Source organism: Rhinatrema bivittatum, chromosome 4, assembly GCF_901001135.1.
Source record: "Rhinatrema bivittatum chromosome 4, aRhiBiv1.1, whole genome shotgun sequence".
In the NCBI taxonomy this organism is placed as follows: domain Eukaryota; kingdom Metazoa; phylum Chordata; class Amphibia; order Gymnophiona; family Rhinatrematidae; genus Rhinatrema; species Rhinatrema bivittatum.
In genome coordinates, this window is record NC_042618.1 from 162,678,505 (window position 1) to 162,704,989 (window position 26,485).

Genomic DNA, 26,485 nt, shown 5'->3' on the forward strand with positions numbered 1-26,485 from the left:
GGTGCGCGTGACGCACGCCGTGACGTCACGCGCACCCGTCTATGTACTTTCATTGGCCGGAGTGCCCAAATCGACGGGCGCTCCGGCCAACGAAAGAACGCTTGGCTTCGCTCGTGCCGGAGAGGGCACTTCACGCCGAGCCAGGAGAACCGGGACCTGCGCGGGGGGGGGGGGGGGGGGGGAGGAACGCTGCAAGCCGGATGGAGCCCTAGCTGTTGTACTGCTGTTGCCGAGCCAGGAGAACCGGGACCTGCGCGGGGGGGGACCGCTGCGAGCCGCTTTCGCCGCCGGCTGCCCCCTCCGGAGGGCAGCAGAGAAGGGAAGGGGCTGAAAAGCAACAAAAGGTAAGAAAACAACAGAAAGTAATGTCGAGTCGCTTCGGGAGGAGGGGATTATAGGTTTTTAGAGGTTTCCTTTTGGGGAAAAGTTTGCCGTCTACCATTACCCCTGCCTCTAACGCAGGGGTAAGGGTAGGCGGTAAGTTAGCAGGTTAAACGTGGGGCAAAATGGCAGGGTAAAATAGCGATAGTCGGGGCGCGCGTTACTGTATGGGAGGGAATAGCTAATTCAATCGTTTACATCTGATATACATGCCGCGTGCGGAAGGGGTTACCCGGGGATTTAAAGAGGCGGTAAGGATGGGTTAAAGGGGATAATGTATTGCAGGAAGGGCTAACGTGGCCGGAAAGTGAGTAGAAAGCGGGTTAGGAGCGGGGTAACCGCGGCCCCACTTTACTGTATCGAGCTGTCTGAACTTTCTCTTTTCTTAATAATGGTCAGTTATTTTGCATCTGTTGTTTATTATGTAATATTTGCTGTTTTTATTCTATAGCTTTTATTCACATTATTGTTGGGAGGTGCCCTGGGGAAGGCACCAAAGAAATGCTGAAAATACATAAAAGCAACAAAATAACCTTGTTGAAATCATTTTGTAAGGAAACTCCTGTACTATAGAAAGGAGGACTAGGTTGCTCAGATGATCCAGAAACATAGAACTTTTTATACTTTTTGAGCAGTGCTTGCTTACTGAAACTTCTTTCTGCTTCTGCCACAGTAACTAGAAAGGGATGAAAATCTCTAAGACTATCTCATTACTGTCTGGGCAATGTCCATGTTTTCTGTTATGAGCTGTGCCAGATGAAATATTGGGCCACTGCTATTCAACTTTAATTGCTGTAAGTAATGATTCTGAATTAAGTAAGGTTCCTCATGACTGCAAAATCTTCCTTTCATCAGTATTTGAAAGGATGTTATCCTACAACAGCAGACTGCAATCTTTCAGAACAGAAGAGCCAATTCTTGATTTTTCTTTGTCCAAAATATTATGAGACCAACAACCCTTTCATAAATTGGGACACTCGTGTGAATTTCTCTCTTGCTCTCAAATCCACGCACCCTATCCTCTCTTTAACCCCCCCTCCCCCACAATTTTGTATTGCCCTTCCCCTTCTCTTTTTGTCTGTATATGTGTTACATTGTATCTCTCTCTGAACATCTAAATGTTCTACATTGTACCCCGCTCTGAATGTAGGAAGGACGGGTAATAAGTGCTTTTAAATAAATAAATAAACAAACCCCAGCAGTCACTCTCTCACATCTCCCTATTATTTAGCAATCACTCTCTTCCACTCAATCCCCTCAACTCCAGCAAGCTCTCTCTCCAGAGAAGGGCAACCAAAATGGAGGGTGGTCTCCATCGAATGAATTATGAGGAGAGGCTGAAGAACCTCAATATGTATACCCTGGAGGAGAGGAGGAGCAGGGCTGATATGATACAGACCTTCAGATACTTGAAAGGTTTTAATGATCCATACTCATCAACAAACCTTTTCCATTGGAAACAATTTAGTAGAACTAGGGGTCATGCTTTGAAACTCCAGGGAGGAAGACTTAAAACCAATGTCAGGAAATATTTCTACACAGAGGATGGTGAATGCCTGGAATGCCCTTCCAAGCCTGAAGCTTGTCAAGATGGCAATCCCCGATGCCTGAACGTAATACAGAAATGATTTTCGCCCTGCGCCTTGCTTTATTTTTTTGTAATCATTTTTCCCCCTTGTGCGAGAAGCATTTTTTTCTGTGGATTGGGTTGGTTTGGGACTGGGCAGCTAAGTTCACCACACTAACGCCTGGGTCTCTTGGAGGAGAAATCCATTACCTGCTATTAAGTTCATTTAGAGAATAGCCACTGCTATTAGCAATGGTAACATGGAATAGACTTAGTTTTTGGGTACTTGCCAGGTTCTTATGGCCTGGATTGGCCACTGTTGGAAACAGGATGCTGGGCTTGATGGACCCTTGGTCTGACCCAGTATGGCATGTTCTTATGGTCAGGGTAGGCGGTAAATTTGCAGGTTAAAGACGCGGCAAAATAGCTGGTTAAAAAGGCGATAATCTGGGCGCATGTTACTGTATCGGAGGAAATAGCTAATCCGATCATTAACATATCATTTACATGCCACGGGCGGCAAGGGATACGCGTCGATTTCAAGAAGCGGTAAGGACGCGTAAAACTGGATAGTGAATCGCAGGTTAGACATACGCGTCTAAATTGTGCGTACAAAGCGGGTTAGAAACAGGGTAACCACGGCCGTGCTTTACTGTATCGGCCTGTTAGTGTGAGAAAGAAAGAGTTAACTTAAACAACCTAAAAAGGGGGAGGAGAGCAAAGGCTACAGGTAGCTGTAGACAAGACTAATCAAATAGGCGGCCTGCAGCCAGGGAAGGAAGAGGAGTGAGGCCGGGGGGGGGGGGGGCTGGAATCAGCGCAAACAGTAACTGTAGCGAAGAAAAGGGAGGGGAGATAGTAAACGATGCAACAATGCAAAAAAGGGGAGAGAACTAGAACCAACTAAAAGAAAAGAAAAACTAACAGCAAAAGGGGAGGCAAGAGATAAGGTAAACCGCGGAATGAAGTAAAAATGGAAGGGGGGGGGGGGGAACCACTCTAGAGTGATTTTCCCCGTCCCCTAGGTACCTCCCTGCTCGAGAAGACACTCGCTTGCAGGGCGTGCCGTGGCTATACAAACCCGGCAAAGGGGTGAATGGAGGCCGCTCGTCCGAGGGTGGGGGGCGAATAAGGGGGGAAAAGGACAAGGGAGATACAGAGGGGAGGGGGGGGAGAGTGCTGCAGTACTCGTGTGGTGGGGAGGGAGAAAAAGAAAGAAGGGAGGACGGCGCTGCTCCTAGCCGAGGAGGATTCTCCAATGGTGACCCTGCAGCACTAGACAGCAACCGGAGTTGATAGCGGCTGACTGGAACGGAGGTAAACGGTGGAGTCAGCCTGGCTGTACACGGCAGCTGGCAGGGAACGCCGGCGAAAAGGAGGCCTGGAAGTGGTTGGTCGGGGGCGAGAGCAGCAGCTTTCCTCTCACACACGCTAGCACGAACACCAAGCGCCTCCGCGGCAGGGGAGGGAAGGCGAGGGGAACACCCCCCCCCGAGTCCCATATGAGCGAACTAGTGTGGAAGAAGGGAAGTGTGGTGGTTTGTTGTGAGAATGTTATGACGCACTTCCGTTTTTGAAGAGCGTCGCCTTCTATAAACAAGCCACGTGTGCGGATCTATGCGTCGCGTATGCTGCCGCACGGAGGCGTGGCCTGCGCGGGTGGCGGACGCTCTTGGACTTCTAGGACCGGCTTTGTGCCGGCCTGCAGCACGGCGTGGGCGGTACACTCGCAATGTGGGCGGGATTTGAATGGCTAGCTCCTGGTTTTGGACTCAGGCCGTAAGCTAGCCTGAGCGCTGTAGCTGTGACTGCCACGTGGTTCGGGTGCGAGCGAGCGAGTGACACATCAGCTGTATCCTGTAAGAGGCAGATCGAAGGTACTGTCGTTTGGGATAGGTCTGCAGAGGGGTGGACCAGCGTCTGAGGGTCCCGCACCACCTTCTTTCTTTCGCTCCAATAAGTCACCAAATGAATTAAATGTTTTTAAATTATTTTTGAAGATCCACTTAAATGTGGCTACTAGTGCATGAATTAGCGTTGTTCTGCATAATGTTACTCTCCAAGCAGAAATCTAATAGCTGCACTAACCTGCCCCAGATATTAGTAAGAATGAACTGGGGGTAGAGGTAATGCAAGAAAATACCGCATAAAGAAAGGTTGCATGTTAGTCCAGTTAGACGTTTATTTAAGAAGCAAAACTTTGCGTATAGAGAATGAGCAGGCGGATTTGTCGATAGGGTTTGCTGCTCCTTGATGACCTGGACCTTTGTATTTGTAGGTGCTGTCGTAGCGGCCCAAGAACACTTCCGCAATACCTCCACTGCTGACACCATGAGTGTTGGCTTCATCGGAGCTGGGCAGTTGACCTTTGCCCTGGTGAGAGGTTTCACAGCTGCAGGTATGGTTCTGCTAAGACTAGAAGATTGTTGCTTGCTGGGAAGGCTTCTTCCGTCCCTTGATTGGGTTGCTGTTAATTTTAGCACTGCTATGGCTCACGGTGGCTTGCAGTTGCCGTTCAAGATGAGGAGGTGAGAAATGAGGTTAGTTCAAGCTATATATTATGTTGTATCCTGCCACCAGCTAAAAATATCTGACCAGGGACAATGGAACAGCACCAAAAACCTAGGACATGTTCCCAGGGCTGGATTTTGGGGTGGGTGAGTGCCCTGGGCACTATCAGAATCAACAAAACATAAAAAGGGAACAACAAATACAAAATACATGCAAAACTGCTTTCTCTCACATATAGAGCAATCAAGAAGGTGTCAGCATGCCAGACAGTAGAACAGGCTACCCAGATTAATCATTCATCTTCAAGGGCAAAAACCCTTCAAAGTCATTTTTTTTATAATTTTTTGTAAATAAAATCTTATTTTAAAGACAATTTTTTTCTCCATGGCAGCAGAGCTGTAACTAGTTAGTAGCGGGCCGATTCAGTAAAGTCCGCGGGTGAACAGGCCACTCTCCTGTGCGTGCGATTCAGTATGCTAATTAGGCCCGATGGTAAAACCAGGTAAAAGGAGGCGCTAGGGACACTAGCGCGTCCCTAGCGCCTCCTTTTGGATCGGAGCTGTGGCTGTCAGGTTTGACAGCCGCCGCTCAATTTTGCCGGCATCGGTTCTCGAGCCCGCTGACAGCCATGGGCTCGGAAACCGGACGCCAGTAAAATTGAGCGTCTGGTTTTCGACCCAACAGCCGCCGGCTGACTTAAAATTTTTTTTTTTTAACTTTTGGAAAGTTTCGGGACCTCCGACTTAATATCGCCATGATATTAAGTCGGAGGGTGCACAGAAAAGCAGTTTTTACTGCTTTTCTGTGCACTTTCCCGGTGCCCGAAGAAATTAGTGCCTACCTTTGGATAGGCGCTAATTTCTGAAAGCAAAATGTGCAGCTTGGCTGCACATTTTGTTTTCTGAATCGCGCGGGAATACCTAATAGGACCATCAACATGCATTGCATGTTGCGGGCGCTATTAGGTTCGGGGGATTGGATGCGTGTTTTCGGCCCCTTACTGAATAAGGGGTAAGGGAAAACGTGCGTCCAATGGTGGGTTAACAGTGCGCTCCATTGGAGCGCACTGTACTGTATCGGCCCGACAGTGAGCATACTTTCTGCTATTGAAAAATGGATCATTCCCAGGGGAGTGAAGCCGTGTGCATGCAATCCTTTTGTTACTCATCTTTTTCAAGGGGTCTTTACATTTGTATTATCATAGTTCCTATCTGCTGCCATTGTCTACGTTTTTCTGTAGCTGCTGCAAGAAACTGGGCATGAGGTGTGATTAGGTCAAAGTAGTACAGGAGAACCTGCAGATTCTGATTTAATTTCTGTGCCAGGTCAGGGCAGAAGCTGACTGTGGGACATGAGACATTCTGGAGGGTACATGATAGAAAGGAGCCTCAGAAATCTGTAGCATGCCAAGCTGTACTCAGGACCCTTACAAGTGCCTAATAGTCCTAGGCTTGCTTCTTTCCTCCTGGTATTGCAGACTGTGTCCTCTTACCTTCTTCCCAACTACCCCAGGAATACTGGGCTCTGTCCCTCCTCTTCTTAGTGATGCAGGACGCAGCCCTTTACCTCTTCTGGATATATCTGGCTCTGCCCTCTCCCCCAGTGGTGCAAGCTGTGGTTCTTTAACTCTGCCCTCTCCACCACCCCTTGCAGGAATACCAGACTCTGCCCTCTTTCTTTGGTGGTGCAGGTTGTAATTATAAATATATCTAGTTACAAATATTAATTGCTGAATTATTAAGAACGTATGGATCTCTGACAATGTCAGCACCAGCAGCAGTTCCTGAACATACCCAGATCAGTCCAGACAAGCGGGTTTTGTTCATCCCTACCAGGAGATGGAGGTAGAGAACAAAACATTGGGCTCTGATATACGAGAGTGCCACCTGCAGTCCCTCACTATTTCTCTACCTCCAGCAGATGGTAGAGGTGCTAACCCTGCAGTACTGACTGACTGGATATATTAAGGAAAATTGCTCCCCGAGGTGACAGGCTCCTGCAGAAGGGTCGTCCCTGGGGTTGAGCCGGGCAAACAGGGGGCTTGGATGCCCCTGACCAGCTTCAGCCCGCAACTCCGGGACCCCTGAAAGCCAGTGGTCTGGTTCTCTCTGTAGACCCGAAGCCCCTCTGCCGGCCCAGGAGCAGGGAAGTACCCTTACTTTTGTTTTGTGCTTTCCTGTGTATCTAGGCCTTTAAGTTTAAAGTTTTGTTGTAAAAAAAAAAAAAAAGTCACTGGCAGCTGTCTGCTTTTGCAACAGCAGAAGCGAGTGAGCAGACTGTGCGGCCTAGCAGGCAGACACCTCGGTGGGATCCTCGGGTGCAGGCCAGGCAGTAAGTGGGCGGATCGGGGGATCATTAGGAGGAGAATGGTCCCTGTCGGGACAGTTTCATTCCGATGGGGGCTGGCTGCGCTCCCGATCAATCCGTGTGGTTTTCAGTCACGGCAGCGGCCTATTCAACGCGCTGGCAGGAAATTCTTGGGGCAGTGCGCTCTCTTCAGGGTTTGACAGCTGCCGCATGGTGCGCCCTTCCCCCTCGTGATCCGGGCCACGTGGAAGCGCAGCAAACATAGGATTTGCCTGTTGATTCGTTTCTTTTTGCCTTTATTTATTTGTTGGTGCTTGCTATGACAGACAACAGCTCAGGGAGACCTGCAGGGCCTGTGGCAGCCCGTCGGTCTGCCTGAATGACCTCCTCCTCTGCACGGAGTGTGCTGGGGGGGGGAGGGGGTGTCTGACAGGCAATCAAAGCCGCGGAGGAATCCATGGACCGAGGTGGTGGCGCTTGGGTCACAGGAGGGAGTGGCTATGGCCGCGGAGGTGGATAGGGGGGCTTCCCCCCCGGGGTTCCGGGAGGTCCCCGCCACTCCTGTCTCCCATGATTCAACCAAAGAAAAAAGGTCCGGATGTCTCGGGCCCTAGCAGCCCCACGCGCCCTTCGGGGACCCCGGGGTTTTTTTTTCACCCAAATTTGTACTTTTGCTGCACGTAGCCTTCCTGGCTAAGAACAGGTGAGTGCGGGATCGGCAAAGCGGGGGATGGTCCCCTCTAAAGGCTCTGCGGGCCCGCAAATTCTACCTCCCAAGGGACAGCTAGCGTGATTGGAATTGGACTCTGAAGACTCGGACGAGTCTAAGGAGGAGGATGAGGTATCCTCGGTGGCCGATCGGGAGGGGGACCCGATTTGGGGTCTCCTTCTGGACCCAGGGGACGCTAAAACGGAACAGGAGACCTCGGACGGTCCCGAGGCTGAAAGCGGTGATCCGTCTTTTCAAGAGAGAGGAGCTTTGCCTGCTTATACCTCTGGTGTTAGAGGAGTTGGGGATTAAGCTCACCCGGGAGGATTCAGATGCTGAAGGGGTTAATCCGGTTCTGGATGGCCTACGGAGACCCCTCAGCGCGTTGCCTATTCCAAAGAAAATCCAGAAGTTGATCAAGCGGGAGTGGGATTCCCCCAACTCGGGCCTGCGAGTGGGCAGGGCGATGTCCAAGCTTTATCCGCTTCTGCAGGACCATTTGGATGTTCTCAAGGTCCCGAAGATGGATGTGGCAGTGTCGGCGGTCTGTGCAAGTCTGACGCAGTGGGCCTGTTTGTGTTGGAGCCAGAAGCCACAGGAGCAGTCTGCCTCCGGGATTCTTTCCCCATTCAGGCGGTCCGTCTGGAGGCGGGGGCTGCCTATGGTGCGGATGCCTTGTATGACCTGGTGAGAACCACGGCCTGCGTTATGGTGTCTGTGGTGGCGGACAGATGACACTTGTGGCTACATAACTGGTCAGTGGAGCTGTCGTTAAAATTGCAGCTCTGTAATCTGCCCTTTCAGGGGAAACTACTGTTTGGTGAGGATCTCGATCGTCTGATGAAGTCGCTGGGAGAGACGAAGGACAATAGGCTGCCAGAGGATCGAAAGTCTGACCGGAAACCTTTTTCCTCTCTGCCTCGCTTTCGGGAGTCGAGGCGTCTTCGTCAGCCGAGGTCCTCGGGGGGGTCTCGGCCCCATGACAGTCCTCGCACAGGCAACAGTCCTTTCAAGGGTCTGGAAGGTCCTCCTAGAGGCGGATCCACCCAGGAAATGGGTGGCAATAAGTCCTCACAATGAGATGCGGCAGGTCCACTCCTCATCTCTGGTAATTGGGGGCAGGCTGGCCCAGTTCTATGGGGCGTGGACCAAGATAACCTCCTACTGGTGGGTCTTGAGCATGGTGAGAGATTGCTACACCTTACAATTTTCTCACCCTCTGCAGTCGGTGTTTCTGGAGTCGCGTTGTCTTTCCTGAAGCAAGCAGACGGCAGTCCAGGAAACGCTTCAGTGTCTAAGTTTGGAGGCAGTTGTGCTAGTACCAATGTCCAAACAGAGACAAGGCAGATATTCCATCTACTTTGTGGTGCCCAAGAAGGAAGGCATGTTCCGCCCAACTTAGATCTGAAGAAGGTCAACCAGAGTTTGAAGGTACCACATTTTCGGATGGAGACATTGCGCACCATAATTGCAGCGGTACGGAGAGGAGAGTTTTTGGCGTCTCTGGATCTCACCGATGCTTATCTGCATATCCCCATCCGTCAGGAGCACCAAATTATTTCTCAGATTCGTGGTTCTGGGACAGCACTATCTGTTTCAAGTGCTTCCTTTCGGACTGGCCACCACCCCGCGGACCTTTACGAAGGTGATGGTAGTGGTGGCGGCTCTGCGACAGGAGGGATTTCTGGTACACCCATACTTGAACGACTGGCTGATCCGGGTAAAGTCACTAGAGGAGTGTGTGCGGTCTGTGGATTGAGTTCGGTCACTCCTGGAATCTCTGGGCTGGGCCATAAATGTGCAGAAGAGCCATCTGGTCCCCTCCCGTTCCCTCGAATACTTGGGAGCCTGTTTCAACACCCAGCGGAGCAGAGTGTTTCTCACAGATGACAGGGTGAACAAGATTCAGGGACAGATAGCGCATCTGCTGCATCAACAGGTGCAGAAGGTCTGAGATTATTTAGAGGTCCTGGGCTCGATGGCGTTCACGTTGGAACTGGTGCCCTGAGCGTTTGCCCACTTGAGGCCGCTGCAGAGAGCACTGTTATCCCGTTGGACTCCTCTGTCGCAACAGTTTTCTGCCCCTGTCTCTGACAGAGCCGGCAAGGTCCAGTCTGGCCTGGTGGATGATGTGGAGCAATCTGGAGAAGGGAATGCCTCTCGAGGTCCCGGATTGGGTGGTGGTCACCACGGATGCCAGTCTTTGGGGCTGGGGAGCAGATTGTCTGGGCAAGTCTGCTCAGGGCCTTTGGTAGACATCGGAGCAGCCATGGTCCATCAGTCACCTGGAGACAAGAGCGGTACACAGAGCTCTGGAGCAGTTTCTACCCTTGGTCCGCAATCAGATGGTGCGAGTTTAACTCGACCACGGTAGCTTACATCAACTGCCAGGGCGGCAGTAGCGTTTCCTGGACTGCCGTCTGCTTGCTTCAGGAAAGACAACACGACTCCAGAAACACCGACTGCCGAGGGTGAGAAAATTCTAAGGCATAGCAGTCTCTCACCACGCGGTACACAGAGCTCTGGAGCAGTTTCTACCCTTGGTCTGCAATCGGATGGCGCGAGTTTAACTCGACCACGGTAGCTTACATCAACTGCCAGGGTGAAACCAAGAGTCCTGTGGTAGCGCAGGAGGCTCAACTGCTATTCGAGTGGGCAGAGCTTCATCTCGAGGGAATTACCCCGTCGCAGGAGTCGACAATGTCCAAGCGGATTACCTTGGCCGACAACAGTTGGATCTGGGAGAGTGGGAACTCTCTGAGGGCCTGGGAGCTCCTCTGCAAGCAGTGGGGGACCCCGCAGTTCGATCTCATGATAACGAGTCTCAATGCCAAAACGCAAAGGTTCTTCAGCTGCCGGAGAGAGTCCGGGGCGATGGGGCTCGATGCCCTGGTATGTCTGTGGCCGACCGGGGGTCCTCCTGTGTGTCTTCCCTCCGTGGCCACTGATAGCGAAGGTGCTCAGGTGAGTAGAGGTCACGTGGGGTCAGTGATAAGGGTGGCTCCAGAGTGGCCTCGCCGCCCGTGGATCGCAGATCTGGTGCGTTTGGCAATGGACTGTCCGCTACGCCTGACCCACCTACCGGATCTCCTTCGTCAGGGTCCTATATTTTCCGATCGGGAGGATCACTTCTATCTCGCAACTTTGCTTTTGAGAGGAGGCGATTGCGTGTGAGAGGGTATTCGGAACCTGTAATTGCCACGCTTCTCCAAGCCGACGCCCTTCTACCTTGTGAGCCTATTCCAGGGTATGGAAGGTGTTTGAGGCCTGGTGTGGACAATAGGGATTGAACCCTCTTCAGGTTTCGGTGTCCCATATTTTGTCCTTTTTGCAGGAGGGTTTATCCAAAGGATTAGCCCATCGTTCCCTTCAAGTCCAGGTTTCCGCTTTGGGCTGTCTCAGAGGGAGAATACAGGGGAAGGCCTTGGCTTCCCATCTGGATGAGGTGTGTTTTCTACGGGGAGTCAAGCATCTCCATCCACCTCTGGTTCGCATTTGTCGGAATGGAACCTCAATCTCGCGTTGCGGGCCCTTTGCGAGGAGCCTTTCGAGACTCTGAGCCGGACATCTTTGAAGATCCTTACTCTGAAGACTGTCTTTTTGGTAGTTATCTGTTCGGCTAGAAGGATTTCGGAATTGCAGGCACTTTCGTGCCGTGATCCGTTCCTCTGGATATCGTCTGATAAGATGTCCTTGTGAATGGTGCCTTCGTTTCTTCCTAAGGTAGTATCTGTTTTTCATGTGAACCAATCAGTGGAGTTGCCCGGGTTTCCGGATTGGGATAAGGATCCCTCGATGGGTCGAGAGCTTCATCTTTTGGATGTGAGATGAGTGGTATTGCGTTACTTGAAAGTCAATAATGCTTTCCGTTGTTCGGATCATTTGTTTGTCTTGTTCGGGGGAGCTAAGAAGGGCGAAAAGGCGTCTTTGTCTCTGTTGAAAGAGACTATCTCTGCAAAGGAAGAGCGGTTGCAGTGGGGCTTAGAGCTCATTCGACTCTAGCTCAGGCGATGTCTTGGGCTGAGGGTCAGCTGGCGTCTCCACAGGAGATCTGTAGAGCTGCAGGTGTGGTCCTCATTGCACACTTTTATCAAGCATTATCGTTTGGATGTGCGGGCCCCGGAGACGGCCCCTTTTTGGAGAGAGTATTCTTCGAGCGGGTCTTTCAGGTTCCTGCCCAGTATGAGGGCTTTGGTACATCCCGCTTGTCTGGACTGATCTGGGTATGTTCAGGAAAGGAAAATTGGTTCTTACCTGCTAATTTTCGTTCCTGTAATGCCACAGATCAGTCCCTGAGGATCTCTGCTGAAAGACTGCTTGGTCTACTGCTGTAGTTATTTGCAAAGCAGATTTGTCATTTTTTGGCTTTGCGTTCTCGGTTTAATGTTTTCTGCATTATTATTTAGTTGGTCAGGAGTATCCATGTTGGGAGCCTTGTTCGCTCTTTATTTTACTTATCTTAGCTTGGGTATCGATTAATACTGAGGGACTGCAGGTGGCACTCTCGTATATCAGAGCCCAAAGTTTTGTTCTCTACCTCCATCTGCTGGTAGGGATGAATAAAACCCGCATGTCTGGACTGATCTGAGGTATTACAGGAACGAAAATTAGTAGGTAAGAACCAATTTTCCTGTCTTTGCCCTACCTGCCTCCATGGAGACCAGCTTTGGCTATCGGACATGCTGTAAATACTTGCTCATCTGACCCTATGCAATATGCTATGGTTGACACATTTTTCTCTTTCCAGGGGTTTTGGCTGCTCACAAGATCACAGCAAGTTCCCCGGACACTGACCTCCCCACTGTAGCAGGGCTGAGGGTAAGCATGGGAGGGGAACAGGCAGGGTAAGCATAGGAGGTAGTCAATGAAAAGTAAGCTTGGGGCAGAGAGTGAGGGTCGAGAGAGGGTAAGCATGGCAGAGGAAGAGCATAGAAGGAGGCAGTGATGTGTGGGTTTGGGTGTATGGGCACAGTGCTCATGATTATGGGGTGACTAGATTTTGGAATGAGTGGGTTTAGGGGAGAGATGAAAATGGCTATGGGGATGAGGCGTTGGGGCAACAGGGTTTAAGGTGTGGTGCACATGGCTATGGGGGATGAGGCATTGGAGGGACAGGGATTCCCTGTACGTACCCAGGAAAGTCCAGACTCCTGGGTTTTGCCTCCCCTCCAGCAGATGGAAAGTTTTACTGACACCTAACATGAGGTGCCACCTGCAGACCTATTTCTTTGTCTCCAGCAGAGGTGCAAAACCTGCAGTCTGAGTTTAAAAAGAAAAGAAGACAGATAAAAGGAAATCTACGTAGGGCCTCCCAGGGGGTTGGTAGATCCTGGTGGGGTCATTCGCCCTGGTTCTTGAGGCAGATGAGCAGGGGGTTGGGGACCCTTTATTGCTCAGTCCTTTTTCGCCGGACAGGGCTGAAAACTAGGGTCCCAGTTCCATCACCCTAAAGGACAGCCTGAGCCTGCAGCCATTCTTCTTCTTAAGGGAAGTGCTTCTTGTTAAAGTTTTGTTTAAAAAAAAAAGTCAGAAGAAGCAGCAGGTGGGTGATTGCCATGGGACAGCACAATTTTCCGCAGCTTTGCTGTTTTATTTTTTGGTTTTCTGCGCTGCTCCCGCTGTCTGGTGCCAGTTCAGCTTATGTGGCGTGTGGGGACGTGCGCGCTCATCTCTCCCACAATGGAAATTGCTCTTGGTACCTCTCCGATGGGGAGGGCTCTTCAGGGAGTGTAGCAGAAGCTAAACAGGCCAGGTGCCATGAGTCTGGGAGACTCTCAGCGGTGCAATAGCCTGTCTGCGATCCCTTCCTGCTGAGCGTGGGAATGGCGGCCATCTTGTCTAGTTTCAGGGTTGCCATTCGGGCTGTGGAGGGGGAGGGGGATTTCCCTGTGTTGTCTCCAGTGGCAGGGACCCTCGGGGGTGGTCCAGATGCTGGAGGGCCCCCTTCTGGGAGTGAAGAGGACCCCCAGGGGGATTCTGATGCATCTTCTACTTTTTCTTCAGAATTTGTGCTTCTTTTGCACAAAGCTTACACAGCAGGAAGTCTTTGCGGCGCAGGACTGATCAGGGTACGTCAGTGAGGCCTGTGAAGAGGCTCAAGTCCTCAGGGGCTATGGGGGCTACGAGGATCAGGCATGTCCCAGGGGCTCAGATGCCTGCTGCGGAGGGTTCTTCCGAAGATTCAGGGGAGGATGAGGTACGAGCGCAAGATCCTCTGGGCACAGATCCAGGTTTGGCAGATCAGGACCTAGATCAGGGGTTGTTGAAGGTCCCTGTCATCAGTAATGATGCCAAGGTGGTACGGTTGTTTCACAAGGAGGAGTTGGGGCCCCCCCCCCCTTATAACCCGCTGTTTTGCAGGAACTGGATATAAAGGTCCCATGAGAGGAATTGGGGGCAGTGGATCCGGTCATGGTTGGCCTTCGGGGTTTGACGAAGTCCATTCCGTTTCACAAGTTGGTCAGCGCCTTGCTGTTTAGGGAGTGGGATACTCACTAGACAGGCCTGAAAGTAGGGCCATGGATATGTTATATCCTTTTGCCAGAGGATGTGCTTGAGCTTCTGAAGGTCCCGAAAGTGGATGCATCTGTTTCGGCGGTTACTAAGAAGAAGACCATCCCAATGGCCAGTTCTGTAGCTTTGAAGGACCTTCAGGATAGAAAGCTGGAGGTACATCTCAAGAAGATTCTTGAGATGTCTGCCCTTGGTGTTCGAGCTGCTATGTGTAGCAGTTTTATATTGAGGGCTGGCTTACGCTGGGTGAAACAGTTACAGGCGGAAAGGTCCTTATCTGAATCTGAGACGAGACAAGCAGAACATCTAGAGGCAGTTGTGGTGTATAGTGCGGATGCCTTATATGATCTCATCAGGACCTCCTCCAGGACTATGATGTTGGCAGTTTCAGCTCTGAGGCTCCTCTGGTTGAGGAATTGGTCGGCCGCTGTTTCATCCAAGTATCAGTTGGAAGCTTTGCCCTTTAAAGGGGAATTGCTTTTTGGTTAAGACCTGGAGGAGATGATTAAGTTTCTCGGTGATAAAAAGGTCCATAAATTGTTGGAAGATAAGCCGAAAGTGAAAGGCTCTCTTCCTCCCCGTTCCCACTTCAGAGGCAATCGTCGGTTTCGGCCACTTAGAGCATTGGGTAGTTCTCAGAGACAGTCCTTGGGTAGGCAGCCATCATGGAACCAGTCCATTTGGGGGCTTAGATCAAGCAGAGATGGCTCTTCCCCCAGTGGAGGTGGAACCAAAACCGCATAATGAGGCAGGGCTGGTCCACTCCTCAGATCTGGTAATGGGGAGCCAGCTGACTCTGTTCTATGAGGAGTGGACCAAGATCACGTCTGACCGGTGGGTCTTCAGTGTGATAAGTCAAGGCTATGCTTTAGAATTTGCTCGGCCATTAAGAGATCGGTTCCTCGTCTACCCGTGTACTTATCGAGAAAAGAGGCTGACAGTGTGGGAAACTGTTGGTCATTTTTGCAAGCTCGGGGCCATTTTGCCTGTCCCCCTGGGAGAGTGGAGGATGGGCCTCTATTCCATTTATTTCATAGTCCCCAAGAAGGAGGGCACGTTCCGTCCAGTCCTAGATTTAAAAAAGGTGAATGTAGCTCTAAAGGTTCCTCATTTTCAGATGGAAACCCTGCATTTGGTGATTGCCTTGGTGCACAAAGGGGAGTACCTGGCATCTCTGGATTTGACCAAGGCACATCGGAATCCAGCCTGATCATCAAAGATATCTGAAATTCATAATTCTGGAGGAGTGTTTTCAGTTTTGCACTGTGCCCAGGACGGCATGGTAGCTGCGGCTGTCCGGAGGGACGGGGTCCTGATCTGCTCTTATCTGTGCGACTGGCTGATTCGGGCAAAATCGGAGATCCCTTGTCGGAAGGCAGTGGATGTAGTTCTCAACCAATTGCGCTGTCTGGGTTGGATGGTCAATCTGACCAAGAGTCATCTTGTTCTTTCCCAGGATTTGGAATTCTTGGGGGCACATTTCTATACTAAGGTGGGGAGGGTTTTCCTCACCGAAGACTGGATTTCCAAGTTGCAAGCGCAAGTTCACGGATTATTGCAGAAGCAAGTACCAAGGGTACGGGATTAGTTGTAAGTTCTTGGGTCTATGGCTTCCACCTTGACTTGGTTCTATGGCCATTTGCTCATTTGAGGCCTCTACAGTTGACTTTACTATCCCGTTGGGACCCGTTGTCAGAGCAGTTTCAGCTTCTGCTTCCACTTATGGATTTTACTCAGTCCAGTGTCTCTTGGTGACTCCTGCCAGACAAGTTAAGGCAGGGTGTGGACTTGGAAATCCCGACCTGGATGATCGTCACCATCGATGCCAGTTTCTCCGGGTGGGGAGCAGTGTGTTGGAACCAGTATGTGCAAGGCTGGTGGTCAGCGGAGGAATCCTGTTGGTCCATCAGTCACTTGGAGATGAGAGCCATACGTTTGGCCCTTCTGGGGTTTCTGCCTCTGGTGAGGGGAGAGCCGGTGAGGGTCTTGTTGGACAATGCGACAACGATAACTTACATCAGTTGACAGGGAGGCACCAAAAGCCTGGCAGTGGCTCAGGAAGCCTGAGATTTGATTGGCTGGGCAGTACAGCACCTGGAGTGACTAGCAGCCTCCCACATAGCAGGCACGGACAACGTACAAGTACATTTTCTGAGTCTGCACAAGGGGATCCCGGAGAGTGGGAGCTATTGGAGGAAGCACGCCATGTAAGGATCTAATAGTGACTTTTCACAATGCCAAGGCCCTGTGGTTCTTCAGTTGACGAAAAGAAAGAGGAGCAGAAGGGGTGGATGCCTTAGTTCTGCCTTGGCCAATGAGCGTCCTTCTGTATGTGTTCCCGCCTTGGCCTTTAGTCGGCAAGATCTTGCGTTGAATAGAGGTCAATCCAAGTGATGTGATTCTCGTTGCCCCAGAGTGGCCAAGGTGTCTGTGGTTTGCCATCTTGGTCAACCTGAAAGTCTGTTGCGGTTAGTTCATCTGCCCAATCTACTGTGTCAGGGACCTATTTGTTTGAATCAGGCAGATTGCTTTTGTGTAGCAGCTTGGCTTTTGAAAGGGAGCGATTAAGGAATAAGGGTTATTTGTAAGGGATCATCACTACCTGCCTGCAGTCTAAAAAGTCTTCCAGTTCCCTGGCATATGTGAGAGTATGGAAAGTGTTTAAGTCTTGGTATACGGGGCAGAATGTTGGTCCTCTGCGAGCCTCGGCTGATGTTTTAGCCTTCCTGTAGGAGGCATTGGTTAAAGGTCTGACCTTTAATTCCTTCAGGGTTCAGGTGGCAGCTTTAGGCTGCCCTCATAGCAAGGTTCGAAGAGTATCTCTGCCAGCACATCCGGACATTGTGCATTTTCTTCGTGGAGCTAAACATTTGCGTCCTCCAGTTCAGAAGCCTTGCCAATCCTGGAATCTTAATGTCCTTAAGAGCATGTGTGTGCTTCCGTTTAAACCTTTGAAGTGAGCTACTATGAAGGATCTCACTTTGAAGGTGGTTTTCCTGGTGGCAATATGTTCGGCTCGCTGAATCTCCAAGCTTCAGGACTTATGTAGGTAGCCTTTTTTTTTTTTTTTTTAAGAATTTCAGATGTGGGAGTGTCCTTGAGAATGGTTCTGTCCATTCTGCCAAAGGTGGTATCCTCATTCCACTTAAATCAGTCACTGGAGCTTCTATCCTTCCCAACTTTGGATCCTGCGATGCCTCATGCTAAAGAGTTGCGATGGTTAGATGTGAGGCATGCTTTGTTGCACTACCTGAAGGTTACGTACAGCTTCCGCTTGTCAGATCATCTTTTTGTGCTATGGAGTTGTGCCAAAAGGATCATAAGGCATCAAGAGCCACCATTGCGCGTTGGTTGAAAGAGGCTATTAGTTCTGCATGTATCTGTCAGTCGCCCTGTTCTGGAGGGGCTAGGGGTGCATTCTACTCGTTCTCAGGCGGTCTCTTGGGCCGATTGTCATCAAGTTTCGCCACAGGCGATCTGTAGAGTGGCTACTTGGAAATCATTGCACACTTTTGCCAGGCATTACCATTTGGTTGTCCAGGCTCCAGAGGCCATGGGCTTTGAAAGTGTGCTTCGAGAGGGACTCTCACAGTCCCACACTGTTTAGGGAAGCTTTGGTACATCCCAGGAGTCTGGACTGATCTGGGTATGTATAGGGAAAGGAAAATTGGTTCTTACCTGCTAATTTTCGTTCCTGTAGTACCACAGATCAGTCCAGAGTTGCCACCCACTAGAGGAAAGGGGGAGGAATTGGAGAGTCTGCTCGATCTGTTGTGATTACTCTGAAGAATGGCACAGGTTTTGTTAGTACTACACAAAGTTTGTATGGATGCAGTTGGCATTCCTAGGTTTCCTCTTCCCACTGCTTATTCGGGGGAGATTAGTTAATTGAGGTGTTGCTTTTGTTTTTTCTTCTGGCTTGGGTACAGTTCAATACTGAAGGTCTGCAGATGGCACCTCGTGTTAAGTGGCAGTGTCAGTAAAACTTTCTCTGTCTCCATCTGCTGGAGGGGAGGCAAAGCCCAGGAGACTGGACTGATCTGTGGTACTACAGGAACAAAAATTAGCAGGTAAGAACCAATTTTCCTTTTAGGTTGTGGTGCACATGCCTCTGGAATGAGGAATTAGGGATGATGAAGCATTTAGGATGTGGTGCATATGGCTGAGGGGATAAGTTGAAATCAATAGGAGTTTAGGGGTTGGTGCATATTTATTTATTTATTTATATACTGTTGTTCCAAAAGAAGATCACAATGGTTTACAGTATCAGCATTCATATTCATGGTCTCCAATCATATGCTTTGTGTCAACATTCACCTTCTAATTCAACTCACATGGCTGTGAGGATGAGGAATTGGAAGCAATGGGGCTTTAGGGTGTGATGCACATGGCTGTGGACATAGCTGTAGAGGGCGACTGTGGGTTTAGGGTATGGGGCACATGGCTGTGGGGATGAGGTGCTTGAGGGTGATACTGGACTCAGGTCACTTATAAACTGGTTGTTTCTAGTGAGGGATATTCAGAGGATGTGGGTACCATGAGAGGATTCACACGTAGTGGAAGCTGCTTGATGTATTTTATTCTACAATTATTACAGAAAACTGGCATAAACTTCACCACAAGTAATAAAGAAACTGTGAAGAGCAGTGATGTATTGTTCCTGGCTGTGAAACCTCCCATAATTCCCTTTGTTCTGGATGAGATTGGCTCTGATATTGAGGATCGTCACATCGTGGTTTCCTGTGCGGCTGGAGTCACCATAAGCTCCATCGAGAAGGTACTGGGGGGAAGGGCAATACCTGGAGTGATATGTCTTTCTGTCACATAATCCTTGTCACTCAACACTGGTGCCATCCTAGCTAATACTGACACAATTTACTGTGTGTAATTCCTGCCTTATACTATCTCATTATTCAATGCCCTGCATTCCCTGAAACCAAGTGGTGTTATATTTGAATTTACATCAATATGTGCATTTTTATTTTTTTGGCATATAGCTAGCTTATGGTGTATTCATGCAAAACTTGTGTATTATATGCAGTAGAAGTTCCAGTATCAAGAAACTTCCATTTGGCCCATTAACCAAAAAAAAAAAGTGTGTTATCTGAAAGTTGGTGCTTTGTGGACATTTAAAAGCAAGCACCTCGGTTTCATCCTGACTTATTTAAATAACTCATTTGCAGATGCAGCCATTGCTGATCAGCAGAGTCAAAAAATGTTTGTTTGTTCATTCATTTTGTAGGACTTAGTCATTTGTTAGATTTGTCTCAACTCTCTGCTTATAGGCCTTCCAGCCATCACCACCAAACCTCTACAAATGTTGCAGAACTCCGCTGCCAGGATTCTTACTAACACCAGCAGAGGTGAACACATAACACCCATACTAAAAAACTTACACTGGCTCCCTATCAGATCCAGAATCATTTTCAAAGTGCTAACTATAACACACAAGACCATCCATTCCCAAACATCGCTTGATCTAAGCTGTCCACTTCGTCCACATGCATCATCAAGACCAATCAGAACCAGTTACTTAGGCACCTTACACGTACCTTCAGCCAAGTCCTCACTCAAGAAACGTGCATTCTCGACTGCCAGCCCCCTCCATTGGAATGCCCTCCCCACGGACATTCGTCTTGAAACCTGTACTCGAACATTCAAAAAGAAACTCAAAACCTGGCTCTTTACAAAAGCCTTCACTTAAAGTTTTCACTCAGAGCCACGTCCCAGAACTAGACTCATTCACGCATTTCATAATCATGTTAACCAGATGTCTGATGCCGCAACTCTTAATTGTATTTCTTGGTCTCATATTCCCAATCGTTAAATTTACAGCATGCTACTCCAATACCTTTTAAGTCAGATGTAACCTCAGCTTTGAAGTCTACAAACCTTGAAGATGTAACCGTTAGTTCTTGTAGATTTAAACATTATTCTGAAGAAGTAAACTTAGATTTTGAAGACTGTAATCTGTAAGCATTTGTATTTATTGTAAGAATTTGTATTTATTATTTAGCTATTTGCATTGATCTGTTACCACTTGGTCCTGTTCTCTCCTTTACCTCAAGTTCTAAGTTCCTACAAAGTTAGCCTTGTTGTTTTATACCCACTTGTTTGATGTAATTTTCCAATATTGGTTCTGTGTAAACCAAAGTGGTATGTACTAGTACATGAACTCCGGTATATAAAAGCCTTTAAATAAATAAATGAATGAATGAATGAATGAATGAATGAATGCCAAAAAAGGATTTAACTACCTCTTCACTGCTTTCCATCACAAGTCATGACTGTAATAGGGCCTTTAGCACCTGCATTGGTGGCAGATTCTGCCTCTCTCTCTTTCTCTCTACAGAAACTGAGCTCATTCCATCCTGCTCCCAAGGTGATCCGCTGTATGACCAATACACCGGTCATTGTGCGGGAGGGCGCCACAGTCTATGCCACAGGTACACACGCTGAAGTGGAGGACGGCCAGCTCCTCGAGCAACTGATGGCTAGCGTTGGCTTCTGTACAGAAGTGGAGGAGGACTTGATCGACGCCGTGACGGGACTCAGTGGCAGCGGACCTGCTTACGTATGAGAAAGTGGGGGGTGGGGTGCAAAAAATGCAAGTTTTGAGAGAAAACAGTTATGAACTAGTGATTCTCACATGGAATGACGGTATATAAAACACTTAAATTAAAACAGAAAAAAGGGCATAGAAACTCTAGAATAGCCATTAAAGACACTCAAAGAAACATTTCCATCCTGGCCCAGTGAGCATATTGTTAAATAAGTACTGGATAAACCATAAGCTTAGTAGCCACAGCATCACAGGGTGTTAGAAATTTAATTTTATTTAAAATATTTACCTGTCTCGCCTATGTTTGGAGTGGGGTACAATTCACAAACACAATGCATTGATAAGAACAAATAAAAATAAATTACTTGACACGAACAAGTTAAAACTGGTCATCTGAGATTCAACACTGGATTGAAATTCAGACAATGTAAATGGGACCAACAGTACAACAGATTGAAGAACAGTTTGGAAGGCTTCATGATCAAGTAATAGGTATAATTTGGTAAATGAAACCTGAACAAGGGATTTAATGCGTGGGTGCATAGATAAGGGAGGGTCTAATATTACTCCTAGATTTCAAACTTTCTCAGAGATCAGGATGCGGGGTCCATCAAAAAGCAGGGCCTGGGGTGGTGGTGGGTCATTGGCGAGGAAAGGAGAGAGTCTCATAATCTCAGACTTATCTACGTTTAAGGAGATCTTGTTCTGTCTTAACCAACTTCTGATGGTGGAGAGAGGGAAATGCATATTGTTCAGTGAGAGCCCGTTTACTTTTTTAAATCCAGTGGTGGACCCTCCCAAGCAGCTGACACAGCAGTGTCAAGTAAATATGAATAGGATCAGCTGGCGAGCTAAGCCTTGGGGAACACGGACCAGTTGGAGATCCTGGAATTTATTCTCATTTCTTATGTTCTGTTAAAGAGAGGATCTAAACTAGTTCAATACCGGGCCCACCAACCCTAGGGCAGAGAGATGGGAAAGGAGAATTGTATGGTTAACAGTATCGGATGCAGCTGATATGTCAAGAAGTGTAGGAATGTAATCCATGTGTGTATTGAATTCCCTTCCTATTGTGACTAGTCCTGAAAGTAGAAAGATCTCTGTGCTGTGGAATTTACAGAACCCAATCTGGTATTGGTCTAATATAAATTTTAATTTTAATTAAATGTTAAATTTTGAACTTATGTACACTGTTCCAAGTTTCATAACCTTATTCTATGTAATGCCTTTTGGCAATTTTCATGTTCTGTTTCAATGTAAACCGATGTGATCTTTATTTCATATAGGAACACCGGTATATAAAAATCTAAAAATAAATAAATAAAATATAAAAAAAAACAAAAAAACTCATCCAAGAATTCAGAGAGTTGGCAAAAAACCACTTGCTCAATTATCTTTGCAAGGAAGGGCAGGGACGAGATGGGATGGTAGTTAGAATAGTTGGAGCAGCCAATGGTTTCTTTAGAACCGGACACACAGACTATCTCTTGAATGAGAGCAGAGATAAAGTGACAGATCTGGTAATAAAAGTTACAGTATCATTTTGAATGAGTTTCAGCAAAGCAGTAGAACAAGATTTAGAGGACAGGTTGTGGTACTCGGATTAACAATTTGGAGCATCTCTGAGAAACTGTCCCATCTCGTTACAACTGACCCTATATTGTCTAAAGATAGTATTTGTACCACCTTTACGGATAATAAACTATCAACCTTATGAAGCATTCAATTTTCCATCTCCTTTGAACTGGGTCTGGAGTTCCTAGCTAAAATCCTAGCCTAAACTCCCAAGGACCTGAGATTTTTCACAAACCATTGGCCCCTTAATTGCCTCTAGTTTAGTTTGACAGTAAGTAACCAATAATCAAATAGTGAAATCTTTTGAGAGAGATTGACATGATACTCCACAATTAGGGCAGCATTTAATTATCTCGCAATCTGATTGACACTTGTCAGGCAGGGGCTGAGGAATCACACGGAGTTCAGGATAGGTCATACCAAAACCCATCTTAAATAGTCTGACCTCACTTGCAGCCAGACTAAGCTTGGAGCTCACCTAGAGAGGCTGTGTTTCCTCTGCCATGCTCCTTCTGGGAAATCAGGTACACAAGAATCTTCTAAAATGAAGAACTTTATACTTTCATAGACCTTGAGAAATCTGATATCCTTGTACAGACCGACAAGTAATCCTGAACTGAGACCAGGCAGGCAGGAACATGGTCCAACCTTTTGTGTCAGCAGGTCATCAGGTTATGGGACTGGGCACTCCCTTATGAGTACCTGGGGGCAGACCTCCAATAAGAGATCTCCTCCTTCCCTTCTTCTCTGCTGTCTCCCATCTCCCCCCCCCCATTTTGTGATTTCTCTTCCCCTCCCTTGCCACAGCCCTCCATATATGCATTTTTTCTTTTTCTTTCCCTTCTGTGTGTACTTGTGTTCTCCCTCTTCTGCACATTGTCTCTTCCCCATCTTTCTCCCTTTTGTGTTTTTGTTTTTTCTACTTCCAGTCCCATTCTGTAAGTTCACTTTGTCTCTCTCCTCCCCTTTTCTTGCATCTTTGAACTGTGGCGAGTTCTGATTGCCCTGATTTTAATAACTGTTTTCTGTCTTTGGTTTCCAGGCATTCACAGCCCTGGATGCACTGGCAGACGGAGGGGTGAAGATGGGGCTTCCTCGCAGGCTGGCTGTGCGGCTTGGGGCTCAGGCTTTACTGGTCAGTATCATAACTTGGAAAAGATAGGAAGGGCAGGAGCTAATCCCCCACTCCTCTTTCTTCAAAGCAGTTATTGAAAATTCTGTCTCATTTGTGAGGTTAGAATGAGTAACCGCCTTTACCCCAAGATGCATAGGATGTCACTCCCAGGTCCTGGGATGGTTTATAGTGCTGAGAAGAACCCACAGATGGCTCTCTCTCCTCCAATGGGTAGTCTATAGTGCTGCTGCTTATTCTTTTGAGGTTTGCTGGATCACAAGGAGTACTTTCTTAACCTGAAAATGATCTCCAAGAGATTGATATTCAAAGGCATTTATCCAGATAACTCAAATGTTATCTGGATAAATTCCAACTTTTGAATATTGGCACCACTTAACAGGCCAATGCAATAAGGTGCGTCCAGCGTAGTGCACAGGTTTACTGGTGGCTGAGCGCGCGTTTCATGTGCGCAATAATAGCCTCCGATGCGGTAAAGAGATAAACGCGTCTACAACGCATGTCCTAACAAATGCATACCGGGTAGCACCCAACTCATTTACGTTCCATGTAAGTGAAAACATTAGCTATTGCTACCTGATGCAGGAAAGCGCGCCCAAAGGCTGCACATTAACGTGAGGACATTTCACTCCACCTCCAGAACTGGAGTTAATTCACAATCATAAAACAACATTAAAAAATTGTTCCTCTGAGTTGTGATAAGTGTCCTTCACCTCTTTAGTATCACATCTATTGCGTCTTAGGTTTCCCTGTTCAAGTCAATGTATATATTTTGCAGCATATATATATTTATGGGCGCTCCTATTGGATGCCTGCTTTTTGCATGCATCTTACTGCATTGGCCTGTTAAGTAGGCTAAATTTTATCCGGATAAGGATGAGTCATTCAGGGGCAAAGCTGAATTAGCTGAATAGACAAGGGTAGTAGCAGGGTTAAAATTATTTGGGAATGTGTACCAGTATAAGAATATAGCCAGTTAAGTGGTGCTGATGCAGCGTAAAAAGAAAATGCAGCTTAGTGGGCCATGGTGGCACAATTCCCTCACCCTCCACCCCAGTGACAAAAAAAAAAAAAAAAGTCTGCCAGCCTGAGTGCCCCCCACATTCTCCCCCCAAACATTTAGGCCAAAAAAATATATGGGCCAGCTTGGCAGCCTGCTCCATGCAGAGATAAAATTTACTTACCTGCAGCCCCTCCTCACCACTTTCAAAAGCTCAAAGCGCTCCTGGGATTGTGGTTCTGGCCTATCATTACTGTAATCTTATGCTTCTTCGTTGTTGTCAGAGCAATGCTGGAAGCTGCCAGGAGTGGTAGGACTGTACTGCCATTCTTGCAGCACATCAAGCTTTGGCGGGTGGACGGAAGGGTTAGAGGTGGGCTTGTGGGTTGGACGGGGAGGGGTGATGAGGAAGCGCTAGAGATAAGTACATTTTTACTTGTTGTGGGTAAGGGGCACTGAGCTAGCCATTATATCATTTTTGGCCTAAATGTTTGTTTTAAATTTACTTTTTATTAAGATACTTTAGGTATAAGTAATTTTTCCCAATATAGTCATTTAATCCCTCATACAGAAATTCCACCCCCCATTCTCTGCCACTCCCCCTCCAAAGTCAAGGATTTAGATAGCTCGAGTTCCCTGTACGTACCCAGATCAGTCCAGACCATGGGTTGAGCCTCCTGTCCAGCAGATGGAGACAGACCAAAACTGTGAGGGTATCCTATATCAGGACAGAGCCTACCCTTCAGTATTCGTCTGTCTCCAGCAGATGCCAGACAGCTCACCCTGCGGCTCCCTGTTAGCTTGCCCTTTCCTTTCAGGGTTTCTTCTTTGTTCTTTTCTTTGGGGGCAAGCTCAAGCAAGTATTGTGTGAAGTATTTCCCTGGAAAAAAAAAAAAAAAGATTTTTCAGGCTTTAATTTCTGTCATTTGGGTGACTGTGCAGGGAGACAGTCCTGTCTCCCTCGCTCTTGGGGTTCCTAGGGGGGCTTTGCCCCTTGATTCACTCAGCCTAAGTTCCCTTCCCGGTGACCTTCTTACTGGGGCGATACTGGGTGGTGCCAGTCACTCCCCCTCAGCCTTCTGCCTTGCCCCGGGACATCCTTTCCTCGGGTGCCTTGTCAAGGAAGCACATTCCCCTGCACTCTCTGCTGTAAAAAACAAAAACAAAGGGTAAACAGCAAGAGAAGGAGAATATGTCCTCTTTTCACTTAAATCAGTCAGAGCTACCTGCCTTTTCTCCAGATGACATTGTGAGCACACCTGGCGGAGACCTAAGGCGCATTGATGTGAAAAGAGTGCTAGTGCAATATTTAGACGTCACAAATGAGTTTCGGGTCTCTGATCATCTTTTTCTTATGGAGCGGACCCACTAAGGGGAACAAGGCTCCTAAGGCTACCATCGCTCGCTGGCTAAAGGAGGCGATTGCATCGGCATATATCTGTCGGGGCTGGCCGGTTCCGGAGGGCTTAAAGGCCCATTTGTTGCGTTCACAGGCTACCTTCTCTGACAACTCCACCATGGTAGCCTATATCAATCGGCAGGGAGGCACCAGGAGTCGCCTGGTGGCTCTGGAAGCCAGCAAGCTCTTCGCCTGGGTGGAGCGTCACCTGGATCGCTTAGCAGCTTCCCACATTGCGGGGAAGGAGAATGTTCAAGCCGATTTCCTCAGTCGCCAGCGACTAGACCCTGGCGAGTGGGAGTTGTCAGATGGAGCGATGAATCTGATCATCCGCAGGTGGGGTCCCCCCCCACTTGATCTGATGGCCACAATGAACAATGCGAAAGCTCCCAGGTTCTTCAGTTACAGAAGGAAGCACTGTTCAGAAGGAGTGGATGCGCTGGTCTTTCCCTGGCCTCACGACATTCTCCTGTACGTTTGCCCCCCTTGGCCACTGGTGGGAAAGGTGCTCAGAAGACTAGAACTCCATCGGGGTCCTGTCATCCTAGTGGCACCTGAGTGGCCCCGCAGACCGTGATTTGAGGATCTGCTGAATCTCGCGTTGGATGGCCCTCTTCGCCTCTGCCATCTCCCACACCTTCTCCAGTAGGGTCCCATATTTTTCGATCAGGTGAATCGCTTTTGTCTAGCAGTCTGGCTTTTGAACGGCGAAGATTGAGAAAGAAGGGATATAAGGAAGAAGTTATATCCACACTGTTGAGGGCCTGGAAGCCATCTACCTCTCTCGCTTATGTCCGGGTCTGGAAGGTTTTTGAAAATGCGTGTGTGG

General features: G+C 48.4%; 1 protein-coding gene across 4 annotated transcripts in view; it reads left to right on the forward strand.

Moving 5' to 3' along the window:
• The first annotated feature begins 2,767 nt into the window (after nt 1-2,767).
• PYCR1 (pyrroline-5-carboxylate reductase 1) overlaps nt 2,768-26,485 on the forward strand; it is a 29,323-nt gene continuing 5,605 nt past the window's right edge. Inside the window, exons 1-6 of one of the 4 annotated variants that reach the window (XM_029599062.1) lie at nt 2,768-2,898; nt 4,227-4,346; nt 12,223-12,293; nt 18,586-18,765; nt 20,341-20,562; nt 23,168-23,260. In XM_029599062.1, the coding sequence (XP_029454922.1) occupies nt 4,280-4,346; nt 12,223-12,293; nt 18,586-18,765; nt 20,341-20,562; nt 23,168-23,260 (633 nt within the window). In that variant the 5' untranslated portion in view covers nt 2,768-2,898; nt 4,227-4,279. Of the gene's footprint in view, nt 2,899-3,123; nt 3,266-3,593; nt 3,826-3,952; nt 4,075-4,226; nt 4,347-12,222; nt 12,294-18,585; nt 18,766-20,340; nt 20,563-23,167; nt 23,261-26,485 lie in introns of those variants that run through there. The other 3 variants (XM_029599061.1, XM_029599060.1, XM_029599063.1) reach the window with 3 other exon arrangements.